At 44.9% G+C, this 24,489-nt stretch overlaps 1 protein-coding gene across 3 annotated transcripts in view; it reads right to left on the bottom strand.

The window, feature by feature from the left end:
* Positions 1-24,489, bottom strand: part of LOC135544570 (disabled homolog 2-interacting protein-like) — a 222,288-nt gene that overhangs the window by 140,527 nt on the left and 57,272 nt on the right. For all 3 annotated transcript variants that reach the window (XM_064972288.1, XM_064972286.1, XM_064972287.1), the window contains exon 2: positions 661-770. In XM_064972288.1, the coding sequence (XP_064828360.1) occupies positions 661-735 (75 nt within the window). In that variant the 5' untranslated portion in view covers positions 736-770. The remainder of the gene's footprint in view (positions 1-660; positions 771-24,489) is intronic.

The following is a 24,489-nucleotide window of genomic DNA, read 5'->3' as shown; positions in this document are numbered from 1 at the left end:
CTTGGTAACCAACACGGGTGAAGCTAATGTATATGTTGTCAATCTATAGGAATCATTTCTGTTTGAACCAGTCACAGTGGACAGAGAAGCGTTTCCATTGGATCGGCAACATAAAGAGTTTGTTTGCATCCTGAATGTATCCCGATGACCGTGTACCGTTCACCTAGAGGTCCTCCTCTCCACTCTCATCTCTAATTTGATGGGGATGCGCTCTGCTTATAGGTGGCAAGCTACTTATGGATGACTCACAGAGTCTGCATTTCTGCAGTTTGTTAAGTAGCAGTTCAAATATCTGTTGAGTGAAGTGGCTCATTTTGAGCCAGCCAGGAGAACACATGTGAAGAGAAAATGAAATCAGGCCTATTGCACCACAGATGTATCATTCCACAATGGCTGGAAAGCTCAATAACTCCACACAACCTGTACATCAGAGTGTATTCAGAATGGATGTTATGGAGAAGCTCAATGAGATTCAGACTGGCATAGAACCACCTGGAGACCAGACCAGACTTCTATTCACGTTGACGTGCCATCTTAAAGACTACTGTACTGTCCTAGTCTCCGGAAGTCTCTCTTCCAATTAGAATTTCTTTCTTTCTGCCTCTCTTTGCCACACGCTCTTGGCACACACTCTGCGTACTCCGGCAGGCGACTACTCACGGTGACTCTGAAGGGCGTGGCTGCTGCGGCAGGTTCCATGGTGTGGGTGATCTTGTCCGGCGCACCACCAGGCATGCTCCGTCGGCGGCCCGTTCGCTCCGGGGGCGACTCTGGGGGAGACAGGGAAGAGAGAGACAGGGAAGAGAGAGAGAGAGAGAAGAGAGAGACAGGGAAGAGAGAGACAGGGAAGAGAGAGAGACAGGGAAGAGAGAGACAGGGAAGAGAGAGAGAGAGACAGGGATGAGAGAGACAGGATAGAGAGAGACAGGGAAGAGAGAGACAGGGAAGAGAGAGACAGGGAAGAGAGAGACAGGGAAGAGAGAGAGAGAGAGACAGGGACGAGAGAGACAGGATAGAGAGAGACAGGGAAGAGAGAGACAGGGAAGGGAGAGAGAGAGACGAGAGAGATAGGGAAGAGAGAGACAGGGAAGAGAGAGAGACAGGGAAGAGAGAGACAGGGAAGAGAGAGACAGGGACGAGAGAGACAGGGAAGAGAGAGAGAGACAGGGACGAGAGAGACAGGGACGAGAGAGACAGAGACGAGAGAGACGGGGAAGAGCGAGACAGGGAAGAGCGAGACAGGGAAGAGAGAGACAGGGAAGAGAGAGACAGAGACAGGGATGAGAGAGACAGGGAAGAGAGAGAGAGACAGAGAGACAGAGACAGGGAAGAGAGAGAGAGACAGAGAGGACATCAGTCAGGATAATGGAGTAAAATACATGTTGTGCAACAGGCTTTGTTTCCAAAAGTCAGGCTCAGTTAAGCAACCGGCAGAACGTTGCTTTAATTTTGCACATTGTTTTCATGTTCTTGTTCAACTCCATTTCATTTGTTGCCTCTAAATAGACAGCCCTGGGGTCTATCTTGATCTGATACCGCTTTGTCTTTCATTGTGTGTCTGTTCTATGTGCAGTGATTTCATGCGACTCCTGTTATCACAGACAGTGATCGTTACCATTCTATCAGAGCCATGAGGTACCATGTGCTGCAGATCGGGACATGTCCACTCCAAGAATGTGAGACATGCCAAGTATGCATGTTGATACAGCGATACGCTTCAGACGATGGTACAGCACAGAACAGGACTGACATTAACCGAGGGTTGCCATGTTTTTTGCAGATGGGTGAACTGACTTAACCCCTCACGGCAATGTTTCCATCGAAACTGTAGCAATTAGTGCTTGAGGCACATACTGTAACTCATTGTTGTTTTGTTTTTTGACAGGAGAGGTTTCATGTCTTGCATTGTGTTCTGGTCCATCTACCTTGTGATCGAAAGTGGACACTTTCCCCCTTAAAAAAAACACACAAAATCACCCCTGTCAGATACCACATACTTTAAGGGAAAGGAAGACACCAGGAGACAGGTTTTTGGTGTTGTCAGTGTCGGTAGTCAGACTCCCCTGTCTGTCTGTTAGCCTGTCAGCATTAGCTGTGCCACAGTAAATTAGAACGTCTGCTATGTTGCAGGGCTGTCTGCTGTTTTAGCACACAGAGTAACTGGATAAAAGGACAAGACAAGGGCTGACTGAGAGAGAACACACGCGTCCTGCTGGGACAGACAACCGATGGAAACGTCCTGTACTGTATACACCTCGACCCAATCCCGACTGTGCTGACGCCAGTATGCCGTACAACTCGCAGTAGGCTACGCACGAAAACAAGCGCTCAAGCTAAACCTTCGCACTTTTTTGACATCATGTGAACACTGAAATAGCAAATCAAATGTCACTGGTCATGTGCGCCTAATACAACAGGTGTCGACACCACTGCTTAGTGTGAACTCTCCCTTCATGTAAGTACTGTCAATCCCCCCCCCCCCCAACCTTCTATAGCAGACACAGTGACCCCCCCTCCCTCGACCTCTGTGAGGTCACTGGCAGGCCAATGTTGATCTGTGTTAGTTTAGGGGACATGACCGGTCTCTCTAATTCACTCTCAATTTTCAATTGGCATGGGAGACATGTGTTTCCATTGCCAAAGCAAGTGATTTAAACCAAAAAAAAAACACAAGTGAGAAGACAATATCAAACAATATCAACAGAAAACTATTAGAAAGTGAACAGCAAACATTGCACTCACAAAGGGTTGAAAAAGAGAGGCCTTTCAAGTGTTATATTATCAGCTGTGGAACGTGTTTAGCAGTGTGCAAATAGCTGTAGTACAAATAGTAAGGGAAGATAAATAAGCAGATACATATTGGTGGTATTTATAACGCTGTTTGTTCTCCACTGGTTGCCCTTTTCTCAAGGCAACGGGCCACACATCTTGCAGCTGGGATTTCACACTGTGGTATTTCACCTAACAGACATGGGAGTTTATCAATGTTTGATTTGTTTTCAAATGCATTTGTGGGTCCATGTGGTCTGTGGGAAATATGTATCTCTAAGGCGGTAACATGCTTGGCAGGGGGATAGGAAGTGCAGCTCGGTTTCCCGCTCATTGTGTGGGCAGTGTGCATATAGCCTGGCTTCTCTCGAGAGCCAGGTCTACCTATGGCGGCCTATCTCAATAGCAAGGCTATGCTCACTGGATATTTACAAAGTCAAGGATTTTCTTAATTCTGGGACAGTCATAGTGGCCAGGTATTCTTACCACTCTGTACTCTCTGTTTATGGCCAGATATCGTTCCAATTGTATTGATTCTTTCGAGGTTGTCAAGTAGTTATCTTTTTGCTTTCTCATAATTTGTTTGAGTCTAATTGTGTCTTGGTCTTGGGGCTCTGTGGGGTCTATTTGTATTTGTGAACAGAGCCCCAGAACCAGCTGACTGAGGGGACTCTTCTCTAGGTTCATATCTTTGTAGGTGAGGGCTTTTAGGCGGTTGTCGAACTGAACAGCTCTTTTATGGATGTTGATAACTAGCAGGTATAGCCCTACTTCGACTCTGCATGCATTGTTTGGGGCTTTGCGTTCCACACAATAATATTTTTGCATAATTCTGCACGCAGTCTCAATTGGGTGTTTGTCCCTTTTTGTGAATTCTTGGTTGGTGAGCGGACCCCAGACCTCACAACCAAAGAGGGCAACGGGTTCCATAAGTAATTGAAGTGTATTTTTCATCCTAATTTGGGATGTTGAGTTTTATGTTCCTTTTGATGGCATAGCAGGCCCTTCTTGCCTTGTCTCTCAGATCGTTCACAGCCTTGTGGAAGTTACCTGTGGTGTTGATGTTTAGGCCGAGGTAGGTATAATTATTTGTGTGCTCTAGGACAACGGTGTATAGATAGAATTTGTATTTATTGTCCTGGCTACGGGACCTTTTTCGGAACACCGTGATGTTTGTCTTGCTGAGATTCACTGTCAGGGCCCAAGTCTGACAGAATCTGGGCAAAAGATCTAGATACTGCTGTAGGCCGTCCTTGGTTCGGGACAGAAGCACCAGATCATCTGCAAACAGTAGACATTTGATTTCAGAGTCTAGTAGGGTGAGGCCAGATGTTGCAGACTGTTCTAGTGCCCTCACCAATTCATTGAAATAAATGTTGAAGAGGGTGAGGCTCAAGGTACATTCCTGTCTCACCCCACGGCCCTGAGGAAAGAAATCTGCCAATTTCAACTACAAAATTGTTGTTTGTGTACATTGATTTTACAATGTCATACGGTTTTCCCCTCGACATCGCTTTCCATCAATTTGCATAGCAAACCACCAAATTGAGTCTCTCTCTCGCTCTCAACTTTTTTTTGGCAGCTCAACAAAAAACAAACACGACACTGCACGTGACTGTCACCATAGGTCCCAAAGCTACATCTGTCAATCAACAATAAGTCACGTCCTTACAAGGAAACCGTACAGTTTTACCATAAGCCCAATGGAGTACAGATAAGGGTGCATAAGGTTTGCCAAAGGGTACACTATTACTCTACAGAATACACACGTTTTAATTAGAAGGATTTAATAATTGGTAAAGAGAGACTGTAAAACGTGTTTTCCCCGGGACTCATATGAAGAGCAGCCTGTTCTCCTCGTACGGTACACACTGTGCAGATGGTAGCAACATGTGTAGACATGCAGTGCAATTTGACACACTAATTAGCTCACCACATAATGAGGCATGTGTGTAGAGTACTGCAGATCAGAGTAGTTTCCTCTCTCATAGCGAACACATGCAGGGGCCAGCTGTGAATCCTACACTCAGTCACTGGTTGGAGGAAGGGTTGGCTACAGGTTGGCTGTAAAGTGTTAAACACACACACACACACACACACACACACACACACACACACACACACACACACACACACACACACACCTGTGTACCAATAGGGACTGGGGAAAGCAGGAGATGCACTAGCAAAACATAGGTAATACAGAAGACACTTGTGGAAGAAGAAATGCAAATGAAAGTTGCCCCTGTGTGAGTTAAACATATAAAACCTTTACACATCCTCAGTGATCTGAGCACCCGGGGATCTGAGGCCAATTAATTATCTTGCTGCCATGGCAGCAGCATATCAGGCACTTTATTGAACTTTATCTTTGTGTGTGTGTGTGTGTGTGTGCGTGTGCGTGTGCGTGTGCGTGTGCGTGTGTGTGTGTGTGTGTGTGTGTGTGCCAGTCGAGGCTGCTGAGGGGAGCACGGTTCATAATAATGGCTGGAACGGAGGGAATGGAATGGCATGTGTGTGTGTGTGTGTGTGTCTGGCAGCAGACAGAGGTATGTGTTGTCTGTCAGGTCAGCTAGAGGGCACATACAGTAGATGTTTTGTCTTTGAGTATTGAGTATTGTCTCAACGAAGTCTACCCGCTGCCCTGTACAAGCCCTCCTCTTCTACCTCACCTCGTCCTTCAGCATCTTCTCACTTCATGTCTTTCTCCTCCTCCTCCTCCATAGCCCGAAAAAAACAGCCATCCCTCCTACCTTCCCTATGGCTCTCACTCTTATCCTCCCCCCTTCCTCTACTTCTGTTTGCCCATAAACAGATCTCTCCATCCTCCCTAGCCCTCCCTAGCCTCACTCCGTCTCCCTATCCTTCCCTCCTAACAGTTGGTTAATAGGACAGAGTCTCACACCATCTGGCAGTGTGAGTCTCAGGGGACCTGGGAGACGATGAAGCCCAGACGGCAGTCACCTGGCTGGGCTTGTAACGTTGCTCAGCCTGGGTCTCCGAGTGTAGTTAATGGCCCTCTATAGGAGAGGCTGCAGAGCCTTGGGTCTGGCAGGGGAAGATAAGAGGCTGGATGGAGGAGAGAAGTGAGTCACTTCACTCCTGAGAAACAGTACGAACCCATGAGAGATTGAGAAAGGTGCTGGAATCGAAGAGAAGGTGGTTAAACAGTTGTAGAGATGTGTGCGTTTGCAGTATATGCATCTCTTTCTCCCTCTCTTTCAGTTAAATCACATTTCAATTTAAGGGCTTTATTGGCATGGGAAACATATGTTAACATTGCCTAAGCAAGTGAACTTGATAATAAACAAAGGTGAAATAAACTATTAAAAAAACAGTAAACATTACACTCACAAAAGTTGCCCAAAAAATAAAGACATTACACATTTCATATTATGTGCAGATAGTTAAAGTACAAAAGGGAAAATAAATAAACATAAATATGGCATTGTATTTACAGTGGTGTTTGTTTTTCACTGGTTGCCCTTTTGCTGTGGCAACAGGTCACAAATTTGCTGTGATGGTAAACTGTGGTATTTCACCCAATAGTTATGGGAGTTGATCAAAATTGGGTTTGCTTTTCAAATTATTTGTGGATCTGTGTAATCTGAGGGAAATATGTGTTTCTAATATGGTCATATATTTGGCAGGAGGTTAGGAAGTGCAGCTCCGTTTCCACCTCATTTTGGGGGGAGTGTGCATATAGCCGGTCTTCTCTTGAGACCCAATTGGTTGGGTCTAATTACGCTGCTGTCCTGGGGCTCTGTAGGGTGTGTTTGTGTTTGTGAACAGAGCCCCAGGACCAGCTTGCTTAGGGGACTCTTCTCCAGGTTCATCTCTCTGTAGGTGATGGCTTTGTTATGGAAGGTTTGGGAATCGCTTCCTTTTAGAATTTAACGGCTCTTTTCTGGATTTTGATAATTAGTGGGTATCGGCCTAATTCTCTCTCTCTCTCTCTCTCTCTCTCTCTCTCTCTCTCTCTCGCTCTCTGTCTCGTCAGAACTCTATTAGACATGTCTGTAGCCAACCCTTATTGTCCCTTCCAACCACCAGAGTGACAGCTACCTTTCTCCTTCACTCGCTCCTCGCATTGTTTGGCCCCCAAGGACAATTTCCTCAATGCTCCATTCCCTTGGCAACCCCACCAGCCTAGCCGCACACTACCGTTCAGATGCCCTGACCAGGACATTCCAGGGAGAGGCATGCTCTCATTCCACCGCCAGCCCCCCTCCCCCCACCAAGGAAGCTTTCAGCTTCAAACAGCTTCAACTGAAATACCAAAATGAATGAATTTATCAGCGCCCCATTGGATTTGGTTATGTCAGCATGTGTGTGTCTGTGTCATCGTCTGGGTGCTAGGTGTATTTGTATGAAGCACAGTGTGCGGTGAGGTACATGTGTCACACACTGTGATAAGACAAAGAGACACTAGCTAGATAGCATCAGGGTTAATTATAGTAGGAAAAGCGGAACATGCTGGATATAGCAAGGACACTTTGCATGGTGAGTCGATAAAGTGTGTTTGAATGTGTGTGTGCGTATGAGTGTGCGCATGTATGCACATGCATTTGTGTGTATGAGTGTATGCAAAGGCATCATGCCCATAGGGGGCACAGGGGCATGTGCCCCCTCAGATTTGTCCTAGCCACAGCCATTTTATGAAGTTGGCTTTAGCTAGCCCAGATAGCTTCCCAATCTCCCAACCTCATTACTAGCTACCAAGAAGCCATTTCAGGCTATCAATCAAGTTGGAGTAGCTAGCTTGTCTAATTATCTTAGCTGGCATGCCTGCTGGCAAGGTTGGTAGACTTTAGAAAAGCAAGCAATCACTAAATGTACTGAACAAGACTCACATTCCTTTCAATTTTTTACCCAGATTTTAGCAGAGATACAGAGAAGCATATGTGACTCGTTTCAGGAAACTAGGCATACGGAGCACGTCACTATTTCACAGGAGAGGTATTTGAACATAAACATACACTTTGTTAATCAAAATGTTTTGTTTTTTTGCCAGAAATGCCTTCTGGAACATGTGAACTGTCATGTGCATTAATAGCAAATGTGTATTCCCTCCATAAATATGAATACAATTATTCAATTAGGAGCCTAGTTGGTTTAGCCACAGAAAAAGACAGGAACCTTCTGGCTAGCCATGACTGGCTGAGATAATGGATGGGCTGGACAAATTCCCGGGAGATGAGTTTGGATTGGTCTGCCATGTAACATGTTTCTGTCTGTAACATGAGCTGTTCAATGCATGTTGACAGTCCTTTCTACCATGCAATTTTTGAAAGATATAACGTTAGCCATCAGAGTGACTTGACACAACGCTGGCCAAACATGATGTAGCTACAAACAAAACAGAGTTAAAATGGTCCCAGTCTGCTGTGAAGCATTCCTCCATGCTTACGGGTAAGAGTCTAGCTGCATTTTCAGGTATACGTTTCAAATTTTGTCAGAAAGTATTTTTTATTGCAAGTTAAAGCGTACTATTAGTTAGCTAGTGAATGTTAGCTTGCTGGCTCGCTAGCTAAAGTTACAAGTATGATCTGTGTAGTAATATTATTTGAATCAGAAAACCGGTTCCGGTTGGAGCGAGCGGTCGCATCTACACTTCGGTCCGCAGGTAGTATAACTTTTCATTACATTTCGTTATAGTACAACGGTTTGATTTGTCTAATCTTAGCAATTTCTTCTTAGCTAGCTACATAGCCGTCTTTGTATCAATGACAATTGCATAATTATCGTATTTCGTCGTCCTAACGTATCTGCCCAGCAGCTAGCTAAGCAGCTAGCTAACATCCACTGTCCACTAGCACTGTAGAAACTATTACACTCAACTGAACGACTCGATTAGCGTAGTGTCAGCTAGCTACATAGTTGTCTTCGCTGTCTTCGTATCCAAGATAATTGTGCAGTTTAGAGTGTGTAGACTTAGAGTGATTATCTTAATTTACCGAGGTTAGCTAGCCAGCTATTTGTCGTCCTTAACGTAGGAAATGCTGCTAGCTAGCTAGCCAACAGCTAGCCAACCTCTACCGAATTGAACTCCAACTACCCGGTCAACATTCCGCGTCGCTCCACAGGTAGTATCACATTTTCATTTCACTTCATTACAGTACAACGGTTTGATTTGTTTGATCGTAGCTAGCCAGCTACATAGCCGTCTTTGTATCTAAGACAATTGTGTAGTCTAGAGCGATTTTCTAGGTTAGCTGGCCAGCTATTGTCGTTCTTTTAACGTAGCTAGCCAGCTAGCCCCCGAATAGCAGCACTGTAGTAACTATTACAGTACAACGGTTTGTTTTGTTTGATCGTAGCTAGCTAGCTACATAGCCGTCTTTGTATCTAAGACAATTGTGTAGCCTAGAGCGATTTTCTAGGTTAGCTGGCCAGCTATTGTCGTTCTTTTAACGTAGCTAGCCAGCTAGCCCCGAATAGCAGCACTGTAGTAACTATTACAGTACAACGGTTTGTTTTGTTTGATCGTAGCTAGCTAGCTACATAGCCGTCTTTGTATCTAAGACAATTGTGTAGCCTAGAGCGATTTTCTAGGTTAGCTAGCCAGCTATTGTCATTCTTTTAAGGTAACGTAACGCAATCAACCTGCTAGCTAGCCACCTAGCCCCCGAATAGCAGCACTGTAGAAACTATTACACTCGACGGAACGACTTGATTAGTGTAGTGTCAACATCGCAGCCACTACCAGCTAGCCTACTCCAGCAGTACTGTATCATTTCAATCATTTTAGTCAATAAGATTCTTGCTACGTAAGCTTAACTTTCTGAACATTTGAGACGTGTAGTCCACTTGTCATTCCAATCTCCTTTGCATTAGCGTAGCCTCTTCTGTACCCTGTCAACTATGTGTCTATCTATCCCTGTTCTCTCCTCTCTGCACAGACCATACAAACGCTCCACACCGCGTGGCCGCGGCCACCCTAATCTGGTGGTCCCAGCGCGCACGACCCACGTGGAGTTCCTGGTCTCCGGTAGCCTCTGGAACTGCCGATCTGCGGCCAACAAGGCAGAGTTCATCTCAGCCTATGCCTCCCTCCAGTCCCTCGACTTCCTGCCACTGACGGAAACATGGATCACCACAGATAACACTGCTACTCCTACTGCTCTCTCTTCGTCCGCCCACGTGTTCTCGCACACCCCGAGAGCTTCTGGTCAGCGGGGTGGTGGCACCGGGATCCTCATCTCTCCCAAGTGGTCATTCTCTCTCTCTCCCCTTACCCATCTATCTATCGCCTTCTTTGAATTCCATGCTGTCACAGTTCGAGCCCTTTCAAGCTTAACATCCTTATCATTTATCGCCCTCCAGGTTCCCTCGGAGAGTTCATCAATGAGCTTGATGCCTTGATAAGCTCCTTTCCTGAGGACGGCTCACCTCTCACAGTCCTGGGCGACTTTAACCTCCCCACGTCTACCTTTGACTCATTCCTCTCTGCCTCCTTCTTTCCACTCCTCTCCTCTTTTGACCTCACCCTCTCACCTTCCCCCCCTACTCACAAGGCAGGCAATACGCTCGACCTCATCTTTACTAGATGCTGTTCTTCCACTAACCTCATAGCAACTCCCCTCCAAGTCTCCGACCACTACCTTGTATCCTTTTCCCTCTCGCTCTCATCCAACACTTCCCACACTGCCCCTACTCGGATGGTATCGCGCCGTCCCAACCTTCGCTCTCTCTCCCCCGCTACTCTCTCCTCTTCCATCCTATCATCTCTTCCCTCTGCTCATACCTTCTCCAACCTTTCTCCTGAGTCTGCCTCCTCAACCCTCCTCTCTTCCCTTTCTGCATCCTTTGACTCTCTATGTCCCCTATCCTCCAGGCCGGCTCGGTCCTCCCCTCCCGCTCCGTGGCTCGATGACTCATTGCGAGCTCACAGAACAGAGCTCCGGGCAGCCGAGCGGAAATGGAGGAAAACTCGCCTCCCTGCGGACCTGGCATCCTTTCACTCCCTCCTCTCTACATTTTCCTCCTCTGTCTCTGCTGCTAAAGCCACTTTCTACCACTCTAAATTCCAAGCATCTGCCTCTAACCCTAGGAAGCTCTTTGCCACCTTCTCCTCCCTCCTGAATCCCCCTCCCCCTCCCCCCCCCTCCTCCCTCTCTGCAGATGACTTCGTCAACCATTTTGTAAAGAAGGTCGACGACATCCGATCCTCGTTTGCTAAGTCAAACGACACCGCTGGTTCTGCTCACACTGCCCTACCCTGTGCTCTGACCTCTTTCTCCCCTCTCTCTCCAGATGAAATCTCGCTTCTTGTGACGGCCGGCCGCCCAACAACCTGCCCGCTTGACCCTATCCCCTCCTCTCTTCTCCAGACCATTTCCGGGGACCTTCTCCCTTACCTCACCTCGCTCATCAACTCATCCCTGACCGCTGGCTACGTCCCTTCCGTCTTCAAGAGAGCGAGAGTTGCACCCCTTCTGAAAAAACCTACACTCGATCCCTCCGATGTCAACAACTACAGACCAGTATCCCTTCATTCTTTTCTCTCCAAAACTCTTGAACGTGCCGTCCTTGGCCAGCTCTCCCGCTATCTCTCTCAGAATGACCTTCTTGATCCAAATCAGTCAGGTTACAAGACTAGTCATTCAACTGAGACTGCTCTTTTCTGCATCACGGAGGCGCTCCGCACTGCTAAAGCTAACTCTCTCTCCTCTGCTCTCATCCTTCTAGACCTATCGGCTGCCTTCGATACTGTGAACCATCAGATCCTCCTCTCCACCCTCTCCGAGTTGGGCATCTCCGGCGCGGCCCACGCTTGGATTGCGTCCTACCTGACAGGTCGCTCCTACCAGGTGGCGTGGCGAGAATCTGTCTCCTTGCCACGCGCTCTCACCACTGGTGTCCCCCAGGGCTCTGTTCTAGGCCCTCTCCTATTCTCGCTATACACCAAGTCACTTGGCTCTGTCATAACCTCACATGGTCTCTCCTATCATTGCTATGCAGACGACACACAATTAATCTTCTCCTTTCCCCCTTCTGATGACCAGGTGGCGAATCGCATCTCTGCATGTCTGGCAGACATATCAGTGTGGATGACGGATCACCACCTCAAGCTGAACCTCGGCAAGACGGAGCTGCTCTTCCTCCCGGGGAAGGACTGCCCGTTCCATGATCTCGCCATCACGGTTGACAACTCCATTGTGTCCTCCTCCCAGAGCGCTAAGAACCTTGGCGTGATCCTGGACAACACCCTGTCGTTCTCAACCAACATCATGGCGGTGGCCCGTTCCTGTAGGTTCATGCTCTACAACATCCGCAGAGTACGACCCTGCCTCACACAGGAAGCGGCGCAGGTCCTAATCCAGGCACTTGTCATCTCCCGTCTGGATTACTGCAACTCGCTGTTGGCTGGGCTCCCTGCCTGTGCCATTAAACCCCTACAACTCATCCAGAACGCCGCAGCCCGTCTGGTGTTCAACCTTCCCAAGTTCTCTCACGTCACCCCGCTCCTCCGCTCTCTCCACTGGCTTCCAGTTGAAGCTCGCATCCGCTACAAGACCATGGTGCTTGCCTACGGAGCTGTGAGGGGAACGGCACCGCAGTACCTCCAGGCTCTGATCAGGCCCTACACCCAAGCAAGGGCACTGCGTTCATCCACCTCTGGCCTGCTCGCCTCCCTACCATTGAGGAAGTACAGTTCCCGCTCAGCCCAGTCAAAACTGTTCGCTGCTCTGGCCCCCCAATGGTGGAACAAACTCCCTCACGACGCCAGGACAGCGGAGTCAATCACCACCATCCGGAGACACCGGAAACCCCACCTCTTCAAGGAATACCTAGGATAGGATAAGTAATCCTTCTCACCACCCCCCCTTAATGATTTAGATGCACTATTGTAAAGTGGCTGTTCCACTGGATGTCAGAAGGTGAATTCACCAATTTGTAAGTCGCTCTGGATAAGAGCGGCTGCTAAATGACTTAAATGTAAATGTTAAATGATAACCTAATGTCAGCTAGGTAACATTGAACATTGTTTGCTAGCTTTAGCTACCTGCAGATTCTAACTACAATGTTTGTATTGGTAGTAGTATGAGTTGGGATTATGCCGGCTCATTGTTTAGCAAGCTTGCTACCTAGCTAGCTACATGTCTAAACAAAAGACTTCACTTCGGCCAGATTACTACATGGCTCATAAAATTAGCCAGGTGTGTCTGGGAGTGATTTTGTATTTTTATATGTTATGGATCCCCATTGGCTGCTGCCAAGCAGCTATTCTGCCTGGGGTCTGCCAAAATTAAGACAGTTATACAATTTTAAAAACATTACAATATGTTCATTACAAAATTACAGAATTCACAACACACTGTGCCCATACTCCACTGCCACATTATCTGCAACACAAAATCCATGTGTACGTGTGTGTATAGTACATATGTTATCATGTGTGTGTGTGCGCATGTGTCTGTACCTATGTTTGTGTTGCTTCATAGTCCCCGCTCTTCCATAAGGTGTAATTTTATCTGTTTTGCATCAGCTACCTGATGTGGAATAGAGTTCCATGTTGTCATGGCTCTAGTTACAGTCACCTATTGTATTTCATGAACATGTGTACATGTGTAGACAATAGTGAACAATCCACTGAGCTGGATGTGGCTGGAGGGTTATAGCATTTCCCTCACATGACAAATCAATTTAGACAAGTGTGTCGGGTATTTGTCATCTTGTAATAATAATATTATCTGGGCACATTTTGTTTTTGATATTGCTACTATTCGAGTAACCATTTCAGTGTGTTTACCACATGGCCTCACAGGTGAATCCTTAAAGAGATGGGTGGGGCCAAGGCTTTAGAGGGTGTGAACGATGCTGAATGGGTGTAGATGAAGAACAGCTCTCCAGTAGGTGTCCCAAAATATTCAAGGGCTATTTTCTCAAAGGTGGGGTTACAAGTTGATCAACTTTCAAAGCAGAATTACATCCTCATTGTTCCTTAACTGCAGTGTATGGCATACCATTTTCTAGCTCTACTTTCATCTAATGTAAAAAACACCATTTCAAACGTTGCTACATATGACCGAATCGAGGCGTTTGGTCACTTTTTTATTTTATTTTAAACAACCACCAGTAGGGAGGATACAGACAGCTAAACAGGTATGCTTACATATGCATAAAAAAAATATATCTATTGTTTTATATAGAATTAAGCATATATCATCCTCAAGTCATTTGTGCCCCCTTTTAGAGGGTATGTGTGTGTGCGTGCAGATGCTCATTTGCGTGTGCATGTTGCTGAGCAGCTGGCTAGCATGCCGTGGTGTTATTGGGCTGAGCGATGTAAAGACGAAGAGAAACCAGAAGGCGGTTAGCTGTGAATCAGATGGGCTGAGTGTGTAAAACAGGATGAAAGTCAAGTACTGTAGAATAAACTTTTAGTGATCAATCAGTTCTCTACCCGCTACCCTCGCCAGCTCCACAGCGCGGGAGAAATAGACTGGAACATACACGGAGTGTCCAAACATTAGGAACACCGACTCTTTCCATGACCTAGTCTGACACGGTGAATTCAGATGAAAGCTACACTACCTGGCCAAAAGTATTTGAACACCTGCTCGTCGAACATCGCATTAATATGGAGTTGGTCCCCCCCCCCCCCTTTGCTGCTATAACAGCGTCCACTCTGTGGGGAAGGCTTTCCGCTAGATGTTGGAACATTGCTGCGGGGACTTGCTTCCATTCAGCCACAAGAGCATTAGTGAGGTCGGGCACTGATGTTGGGTGATTAGGCCTGACTCGCAGTCGGCGTTCCAATTCATCCCAAAGGTGTTCATTGGGGTTGAGGTCAGGGCTTTGTACAAACCAGTCAAGTTCTTCCACACTGATCTCAACAAGTAATTTCTGCATGGACCTTGCTTTGTGCATGGGTGCATTGTCATGCTGAAACAGGAAAGGGCCTTCCCCAAACTGTTGCCACAAAGTTGAAAGCACAGAATCATCTATAATGTCATTGTATGCTGTAGCGTTAAGATTTCCCTTCCACATCCACCAAACTTTACAGTTGGCACTATGCATTGGGGCAGGTAGCGTCCTCCTGGAATCCGCCAAACTCAGATTTGTTTGGCCGACTGCGAGATGGTGAAGCGTGATTCATCACTCCAGAGAATGTGTTTCCAGTCCAATGGCGGCAAGTTTTACACCACTCCAGCCGACTCTTGTCATTGCGCATATAACTTCACGGCTGAGCCATTGTTGCTCCTAGACGTCTCCACGTCTCAATAAAAGCACTTACAGTTGATCAGGGCAGCTCTAGCAGGGCAGGAATGAACGAACTGACTTGTTGAAAAGGTGGCATCCTATGACTGAAAGTCACTGAGCTAGGAAGGTGTTTTATGCTTTGCACACTCAGTTCTACATACAAGAAAGAGATGGCTCTCAGAGAATAAAAATGTATTCCTCACTCTTTGTATGTGTGTGTGTGTGTGTGTGTACAATGCAGTCCTTGACTTTTTCCACATTTTGATACTTTACAGACTTATTCTAAAATGTATTAAATACATTATTTCCCTCATCAATCTACACACAATACCCCAATGATGAAAAAACAAAAAAGGTTTTAGATTTTTTTTGCAAATGTATAAAAAAATCATGAACAGAAATACCTTATTTACTTAAGTATTTCGACCCTTTGCTATGAGACTCGAAATTGAGCTCGAGTGCATCCTGTTTCCATTGATCATCCTTGAGATGTTTCGACAACTTGATTGAAGTCCGCCTGTGGTAAATTTAATTGATTGGACATGATTTGCAAAGGCACATACCCATCTATATAAGGTCCCACAGTTGACGGTGCATGTCAGAGCAAAAACCAAGCCATGAGGTCGAAGGAATTGTTCGTAGAGCTCGGAGACAGGATTGTTTCGAGGCACAGATCTGGGAAAGGGTACCAAAGCATTTCTGCAGCATTGAAGGTCCCCAAAAACTCAGTTGGCATCATCATTCTTAAAACAAAAGAAATTTGGAACCACCTCCCGGCCAAATTGAGCAATTGGGGGAGAAGGGCATTGGTCAGGGAGGTGACCAAGAACCCAATGGTCCCTCTGACAGAGCTTCCTCTGTGGAGATGGGTGAACCTTCCAGAAGGACAACCATCTCTGCAGTACTCCACCGAGGACACACAGCTACAATCTTTATGGAACCACTCCAGACGGAACCAATCCTCAGTAAAAGGTACATGACAGCCCGCTTGGAGTTTGCCAAAAGGCACCTAAAGGATTCTCAGACCATGAGAAACAAGATTCTCTGGTCTGATGAAACCAAGTTTGAACTCTTTAGCCTGATTGCCATGTGTCCCGTCTGGAAGAAACCTGGCACCATCCATACGGTGAAGCATGGTGGTGGCAGCGTCCTGCTGTGGGGATGTTTTTCAGTGGCAGGGACTGGGAGACTAGTCAGGATCGAGGGAAAGAGGAATGGAGCAAGGTACAAAGAGATCCTTGATGAAAACCTGCTCTAGAGTGCTCAGGACTTCCGACTGGGTCGAAGGGTCACCTTCCAATAGGACAACGACCCTAAGCACACAGCCAAGACGATGCAGGAGTGACTTCGGGACAAGTCTCTGAATGTCTTTGAGTGGCCCAGCCAGAGCCCGGACTTGAACCCGATCTAACATCTCTGGAGAGACCTGAAAATAGCTGTGCACCGACGCTGCCCATCCTCTCAAACTCCAACTTGAGTTTGAGAGGATCTGCAGAGAAGAATGGGAGAAACTCCCCAAATACAGGTGTACGAAGCTTGTAGCGTCCTACCCAAGAAGGCTTGAGGCTGTAATCTCTACCAAAGGTGCTTCAACAAAGTACTGAGTAAAGGGTCTGAATACTTATTTAAATGTGATATACCTGTTTTTAATTTTTAATATATTTGCAACCTGTTTTTTCTTTGTCATTATGGGGCAATGTGTGTATATTGATGAGGGAAAAAACAATTCAATCAATTTTAGAATAATGCTGTAGCGTAACAAATGGGATCTGAATACTTTCCGAATGCACTGTGTGTGTATGTTTCTCTCTGTGTGTGTGTGTGTGTGTGTGTGTGTGTGTGTGTGTGTGTGTGTGTGTGTGTGTGTGTGTGTGTGTGTGTGTGTGCATGCGTGCGTGCTTGTGTGTGACCATGTGTGTAGCTGTTTATCATGTCGGTCTTTTACTGGATAATTTCTCTGGCCGATACAGAGTGCATAAATCCAGGCTACTGCCGCCGTCTGTCTGGACCACACGCTGACTGACAGCCCCGGGGCACCTGTCAATCATCAGCCGTAGTCCCAGCAACAGATTGACATATTATGGCCTCCCTCAGGGTGCCTGGGAGTGCATAAGGATTGGTCTGGGCTCTTGTTCTATCCACTCCCGCTGTGCTCATGCACGGGTAGATGAGGTAAACTTCTATTGAGAACAACTTATGTCATTTCCCTCCAATTGTGAAAGCAGAATTGAGCAACTTAGCATAGTGACTAATCTAGTAAGAGGAGATGTAGACGAGAGGAGAGGACTCATCACAGGAGGCAGAGAGGTAAGGACTGTGAAGACAGTGAATGTAAGTCACCTCCCGTCTTTATTCCCGCAATAGAATACACACACAGAGAATGCACTCAGATGTGCAAGTATGTAGGCACACAAGCACGTGCAAGCAAGCAAGCACACAAACATTACTATACTGTGCTTGAAGTACCCTCTCACCATATGTTCTCTAGTAGTATATAAATAAAAGTTCAGGCTTTTGACTGATTCTGACAGTAGCAACACAACAAATAAATACAGGTGTATGAGCATGCCCTTGGCATGCTGTTACGGATAGCCCTAGCTAGTTTGTACGTCATTTTAGAAGATCTCTCTCTTCCTTCAGCCAAATAATAACTCAACCACTCCAAAGAGGACACACAGCTACAGTTGAAGTCGGAAGTTTACATACACCTCAGCCAAATACATTTAAACTCAGTTTTTCACAATTCCTGACATTTAATCAGAGTAAATATTCCCTGTGTTAGGTCAGGTAGGATCACCACTTTATTTTAAGAATGTGAAATGTCAGAATAATGATTGCGAGAATGATTTATTTCAGCTTTTATTTATTTCATCACATTCTCAGTGGGTCAGAAGTTTACATACACTCAATTAGTATTTGGTAGTATTGCCTTTAAATTGTTTAACTTGGGTCAAACATTTTGGATATCCTTCCACAAGCTTCCCACAATAAGTTTGGTGATTTTTGGCCAATTCCTCCGGACAGAGTTGGTGTAACGGAGTCAGGTTTGTAGGCCTCCTTGCTCGCACATGCTTGTTTAGTTCTGCCCACAAATTTTCTATAGGATTGAGGTCAGGGCTTTGTGATGGCTACTCCAATACCTTGACTTTGTTGTCCTTAAGCCATTTTGCCACAACTTTGGAAGTATGCTTGGGGTCATTGTCCATTTGGAAGACCCCTTTGCGACCAAGCTTTAACTTCGTGACAGATGTCTTGAGATGTTGCTTCAATGTATCCACATAACTTTCCTCCCTCATGATGCCATCGATTTTGTGAAGTGCACCAGTCCCTCCTGCAGCTAAGCACCCCCACAACATGATGGTGCCACCCCCGTGCTTCACAGTTAGGTGTTCTTCGGCTTGCACGCATCCCCATTTTTCTTCCAAACATAACAATGGTCATTATGGCCAAACAGTTCTATTATTGTTTCATCAGACCAGAGGACATTTCTCCAAAAAGTACAATCATTGTCCCCATGTGCATTTGCAAACCGTAGTCTGGCTTTTTTTTGGCATTTTCAGAGCAGTGGCTTCTTCCTTGCTGAGCGGACTTTCAGGTTATGTCAACATAGGACTCGTTTTACTGTGATATAGATACTTTTGTACCTATTTCCTCCAGCATCTTCACAAGGTCCTTTGCTGTTGTTCTGGGAATGATTTGCACTTTTCGCACCAAAGTACGAAAAGTGCTTTGACAGAACACGTCTCCTTCCTGAGCGGATGACGGCTGCGTGGTCTCATGGAGTTTATACTTGCAAACTATTGTTTGTACAGATGAACGTGGTACCTTCAGGCTTTTGGAAATTGCTCCCAAGTATGAACCAGACTTGTGGAGGTCTTGGCTGATTTCTTTTGATTTTCCCATGATGTCAAGCAAAGAGGCACTGAGTTTTGAAGGTAGGCCTTGGAATACATCCACAGGTACACCTCCAATTGACTCAAATGATGTCAATTAGCCTAACAGAAGCTTCTAAATCCACGACATAATTTTCTGGAATTTTCCAACCTGTTTAAAGGCACAGTCAACTTAGTGTACGTAAACTTCCGACCCACTGGAATTGTGATACAGTGAATTATAAGTGAAATAATCTGTCTGTAAACAATTGTTGAAAAAATGACTTGTGTCATGCACAAAGTAGATGTCCTAACCGACTTGCCAAAACTATAGTTTGTTAACAAGAAATTTGTGGAGTGGTTGAAAAAAACGAGTTTTAATGACTCCAACCTAAGCGCATGTAAATGTCCGACTTCAACTGTATACCATTATAACAGGAGAGAGAGAGCTGACACTGGCTGACATTGCCCCAAAGACTATGCTCTCTGTCATCGTGTCACTCATAGGGCACTCTGCTAATGATTTCACGTTGATTTATTTCATCATTGCGAGGGCATTCGTCTCTTGGTGGTTATTTCAGAAACTCCATAACACCCTGGTCTGTCGGTGAAATGCTGCGAGCAGGACATTTAATGGAGCTCTCGGAGGAAAAGGCCAAAATGCGGTACTTACAAAAGTGGCAAGCGTAACACATAAAGAGCTACGGTCAACAGTAGCAATCGCTAACAAAGCCCACTGGCCACCAAAGAGAAATAAACTGCGAAGGTTAATAAGAGATGAGTCTCACTGGATTAGTGGAGGGAGAGGGACGGTAGCTAGAGAGAGAGAGAGAGAGAGAGAGAGAGAGAGAGAGAGAGAGAGAGAGAGAGAGAGAGAGAGAGAGACAGTGGGAAAGAGAGACTGGGGGTTTAGAGGGTCTTCCTTGGGCTACACATATTACTGCATTGTAAACTTGTTACGTCTTGACCACAATCTCCACAGGTAGTGCACGACAGTCGGCTCCCTCCAAGCAGGGCAGTGTAAACACTCATTGAGCCAAAACTCTTACAGTAAATATTGTAATAGAATAGCAATATTTTTTGAAGCAGCTGTTATGTGCAGATATTTTCCTTATTTTTGAGACTTGTTTTATTGAGTTTTTACCTGAAATTGTTGCCGTAGCGTTACATGTTTTATTTGGTCATTTAGTAGACGCTCTTATCCAGAGAGACTTACAGTAGTGAGTGTATACATTTGTTTATTTTTTCCCCCTTCTTCTCCGTACTGGTCCCCCGTGGGGATCGCACCCACAACCATGGCGTTGCAAGGACCATGCTCTACCAACTGAGCCTCACAGGTGTTTTTGTTTAACTGCACTGTGACACCGAGCAGCAGGCAAAAAAAAAAAACAACTACCCAGAGAATTATGAATGTTTTCAGTCACAATTTGTTTTAACCTCATAACAACTTCCATGATGCTGATCAAATACAGCGTGGTTTGTTCTAAGGTAAATTAAATACGGTAGCTAGTGTAAGCCTAAGAGCTCCGATCTATATAGCTCTGTTTCAGCTAAACACCAGCATCAGTAGCGGTGCATGGCTAAAATCACATACATGGGCTAGACATGTTATTCATCAACTTCCACGAGAAAGATGAGCCATAAAATAAAACAATATTTAAAAATGTGCTTCATTATTGTATAGTCCTATTTTGATTGTCTATTAAATCAATTCAAATTCTCTTAATGATGATTGCATTTATTTTTATTTTTAATGTGTGTCCCTGATATCACTTTCCATCCTGTTAGTTTGTGGTAATTCTCCTTTAAGAAAACAACCCCTTCCTACAATGACACCACATTCAGGAAGTGGCATAATTTCCTTGGTGGGAAAACAATTGGGCAAAGCTAGAAAATAAATATAACACTCAGTTTTAGCACTCAGTTTTAGCTATTTTTCCTTGTTACATGATGTTTGTGTGTCCCACTCATAGAAAATTAGCAAAATGTCAAATGTTTTAAATATGATTGATAGAAAAGTTAAAATCCTGTTTAAGTGTTCACCATTATGCTAGCTCAATCTGTATCACTCACAGAGCTATGGTTAGTTTAGGCTCCAAATGTTCCCCCTGTTAGGTGAATAATCCTAACAGCGTGGATGGAGCCTAACAGGTTGAAAAATGCACCCCCAAAAATATGAAGTGCCTGAGCTTGACCAATATGTTTTTCTGAAAGTCAAACGTGTTTTTTTAATTTTTTACTATTGACTACATTGTAGAATACTAGTGAAGACATCAAAACTATGAACTAACACATACTGTATGGAATCATGTAGTAACCAAAACGTGTTAAACAAATCCAAATATATCCTTTACTTTATATTCTTCAAAGTAGCCACCATTTGCCTTGATGACAGCTTTTCACACTCTTGGCATTATCTCAACCAGCTTCACCTGGAATTATTTTCCAACAGTCTTGAAGGAGTTCCCACATATGTTGAGCACTTGTCTGCTTTTCCTTCACTCTGCGGTCCAACTCTTCCCAAACCATCTCATTTAGGTTGAGGTCAGGTGATTGTGGAGGCCAGGTCATCTGATGCAGCACTCCATCACTCTACTTCTTGGTCAAATTCTTGGTGTTTTGGGTCATTGTCCCACTAAGCGCAAACCAGATAGGATGGTGTATCCCAGCAGAATGCTGTGGTAGCCATGCTGTTGAAGTGGACCTTGAATTCTAAATAAATCACCAAAAGTGTCACCAGCAAAGCACCCCCGCGTAATCACACCTCCTCCTCCATGCTTCACAGTGGGAACCAAACATGCGGAAATCATCCGTTCACCTACTCACAAAGACACAGCGGTTGGAACCAAAAATCTCACATTTTCCACCGGTCTAATGTCCATTGGAGACAAGTGGGAGTGGAGTTGCTGTGCGGGGGATAGAGCAGAATGATGGTCCAAAAAAAGTGGGAAAAAAAAGTCAAAATAAAACATCATAAAAAGTATGTCTGAATGACACTAAGGGGCATTGTTTCTACAACTAATGCCGGGTTGCCTGAGGCTGATGCCCTGCAGGTGTTTGTACACATGCATAGACACACACTCTCATTCAAATAAACGTATACAAGAACACACACATACATGTTATAGTGCCAGACATGCTCATAAACATATACATTTGGCATGTTATGATTTTAGTTGTGCTTGATGTCCTTTGTTTTAAATATATATATATTTTTAATTGTTGTTTGCTATTTTGTTCTGTCTTTCATTTTTCTCTTTAGTTCATTCTCTTGGCTGTTGGTGCATTGGGGGATTATTAGGGGTGGGGAATGGAATTAATTGTATTTTTTATTTTTATTCTCGGGAGGGGGAGGGGTCCCGAATGGTTGAGGGACAGCTATTAGGGAACTGTGGGGGGGGGGGGGGTGGATCTTAGAGGGTTCAGGTTCACGTTTTTTGGCCTGGTGGGAGATCTGTCAATGTGCCAATGAGCAGGGCATCGACCCTGGATGCTGCTGTGTGTCACTCTGAGTGGCTTCACTGCAAGTTTATTGTATGTTTCGGAAATTCTTTTTTAAAGTCCATTGCTCATGTTTCTTGGCCCAAGCAAATCTCTTCTTCCTATTGGTGTCCTTTGGTAGTGGTTTCTTTGCAGCAATTCGACCATGAAGTCCTGATTCACCAAGTGTCATCTGAACAGTGTCATCTGAATAGTTGATGTTGCTTGAATTCTGTAAAGCATTTATTTGGGCTGCAATTTCAGAGGCTGGTAACTCTAATGAACTTATCCTCTGCAGCAGAGGTAACTCTGGCTCTTCCTGTCCTGTGGCAGTCCTCATGAGAGCCAGTTTCATCATAGTGCTTGATGATTTTTGCAACTGCACTTGAAGAAACATGATATTTTCCGGATTGACTGACCTTCATGTCTTAAAAGTAATGATGGACTGTTGTTTCTCTTTGCTTATTTGAGCTGTTTTTGCCAGAATATGGACTTGGTCTTTTACCAAATAGGGATATCTTCTTATACCACCCCTACATTGTCACAACACAACTGATTGGCTCAAACACATTAAGAAGGAAAGAAATTACACAAATTAACTTTTAACAAGGCACACCTGTTAATTGAAATGCATTCCAGGTGACCACCTCATGAAACTGGTTGAGAGAATACCAAGAGTGTGCAAAGCTGTCATCAAGGCAAAGGGTGGCTACTTTGAAGAATCTCAAATATAAAAAAATATGTTGGTGGATTGTTGCATAATTCAAGAGTGTAATATGGTTGGGTTGTATTATTCAATATTGTAATATGTTTAAGAAGAAAAGTTGCTTGGATTGTTAAATAGTTTGTGCTTACTTGCTAGAGGCTACTGTGAAATGTATGATCAATTTGAGCTGGGTACCAAGAATGTCGAGTTGCCATCCACAAAAAAAGAAACACAAGGATGTAATGTGAATTGAAAAGTAGAAATCAATTCCAGACTGTCCTTCATCTCTCCTATTGGGAATAGGGCCTTAGTAGTGTGTCAACACTGAGTTGTGAGGAACACCCTGGACTTTTGACCTCTCTCTCTCTCTCTCTCTCTCTCTCTCTCTCTCTCTCTCTATCTCTCTCTGTGCAGATATGTACCCTCCACTTAGCGGGTGATAAAAGGCGTCAGTGTCTTATCCTCTGAGGGAAATAATAAACACCTGCAGACACACACAGTCACTTTAACCAACACGCCCCCCTGTTGCTGTCAGCTCCTGCGTAAGTTCATACGGTAAGGAACTCAAGTAGCTTTATTCTTCCACAATACTCAACTCACAAACTTACAAACACATCCTCTCTTAGAACTAATGAGCACACACCACCAAGAGTACTTTCCACAAGAAGCAGTAAAATCACTATCAGATGCATATACAGTCCCAGAGAGAGGGAGAGAGAGAGAGAGAGAGAGAGAGCGAGAGAGAGAGAGAGAGAGAGCGAGAGAGAGAGAGAGAGAGAGAGGTGCTGTTTCTTATTTAGCTTGGCTGCTGAGGGCCTTTGTCTATGTGTTTGTGGGAAAAGCAGGCTGTAGGAGGCAGGAGGAGGAAATGGGTGTTTTTGCAGGGAGGGCGACATAGTTGCAGTATTCCTGACAGTGCTGCCTGAGCCTGTTGACCACATTTTTCAGATTAGAGGATTTTTTGTGTGGTGATTTTAGGACGGTTAATACAGCCAGCGATGGCCAGGCAATCAGTCTAATGCACATGCGCACTCCCAAACACACGCACGCACACACACACACAGATATTCAAAGATAGTGTCGTTAACGCTGACATTTTTGGTATAACTTGTTTATTTTTTAACAAAAGTCATGACACTATGTTTGAGTGAGTATGAGTGAGTCACTCAGCTTTATGATGACAAATATCACACTTCACTCGAGTCATTCAACATTAGTTCAACATTAGTTAACAAATTATTTTGTTAAACAAAAATATCCCAAAGAAAATAGAAAAATTGCCAATGCTACAAAATTGGCCAAGCCTAAACAAATAAATGAATAGCCTAAATAAACTAGTAAATGTCATAAATAAAATAAATACATGAAATAGCTCAGCTCTTGCATAAATTATTCTCCTACAGATGACTTGCCTGTAGGTTTTTCCGAGTCATCAATAGTTACCACAGCCAC

Source organism: Oncorhynchus masou, chromosome 8, assembly GCF_036934945.1.
Source record: "Oncorhynchus masou masou isolate Uvic2021 chromosome 8, UVic_Omas_1.1, whole genome shotgun sequence".
Taxonomy (NCBI): Eukaryota; Metazoa; Chordata; class Actinopteri; order Salmoniformes; family Salmonidae; genus Oncorhynchus; species Oncorhynchus masou.
The sequence above is the reverse complement of the archived record's forward strand: the minus strand, read 5'-3'. Positions and strand labels throughout refer to the sequence as shown.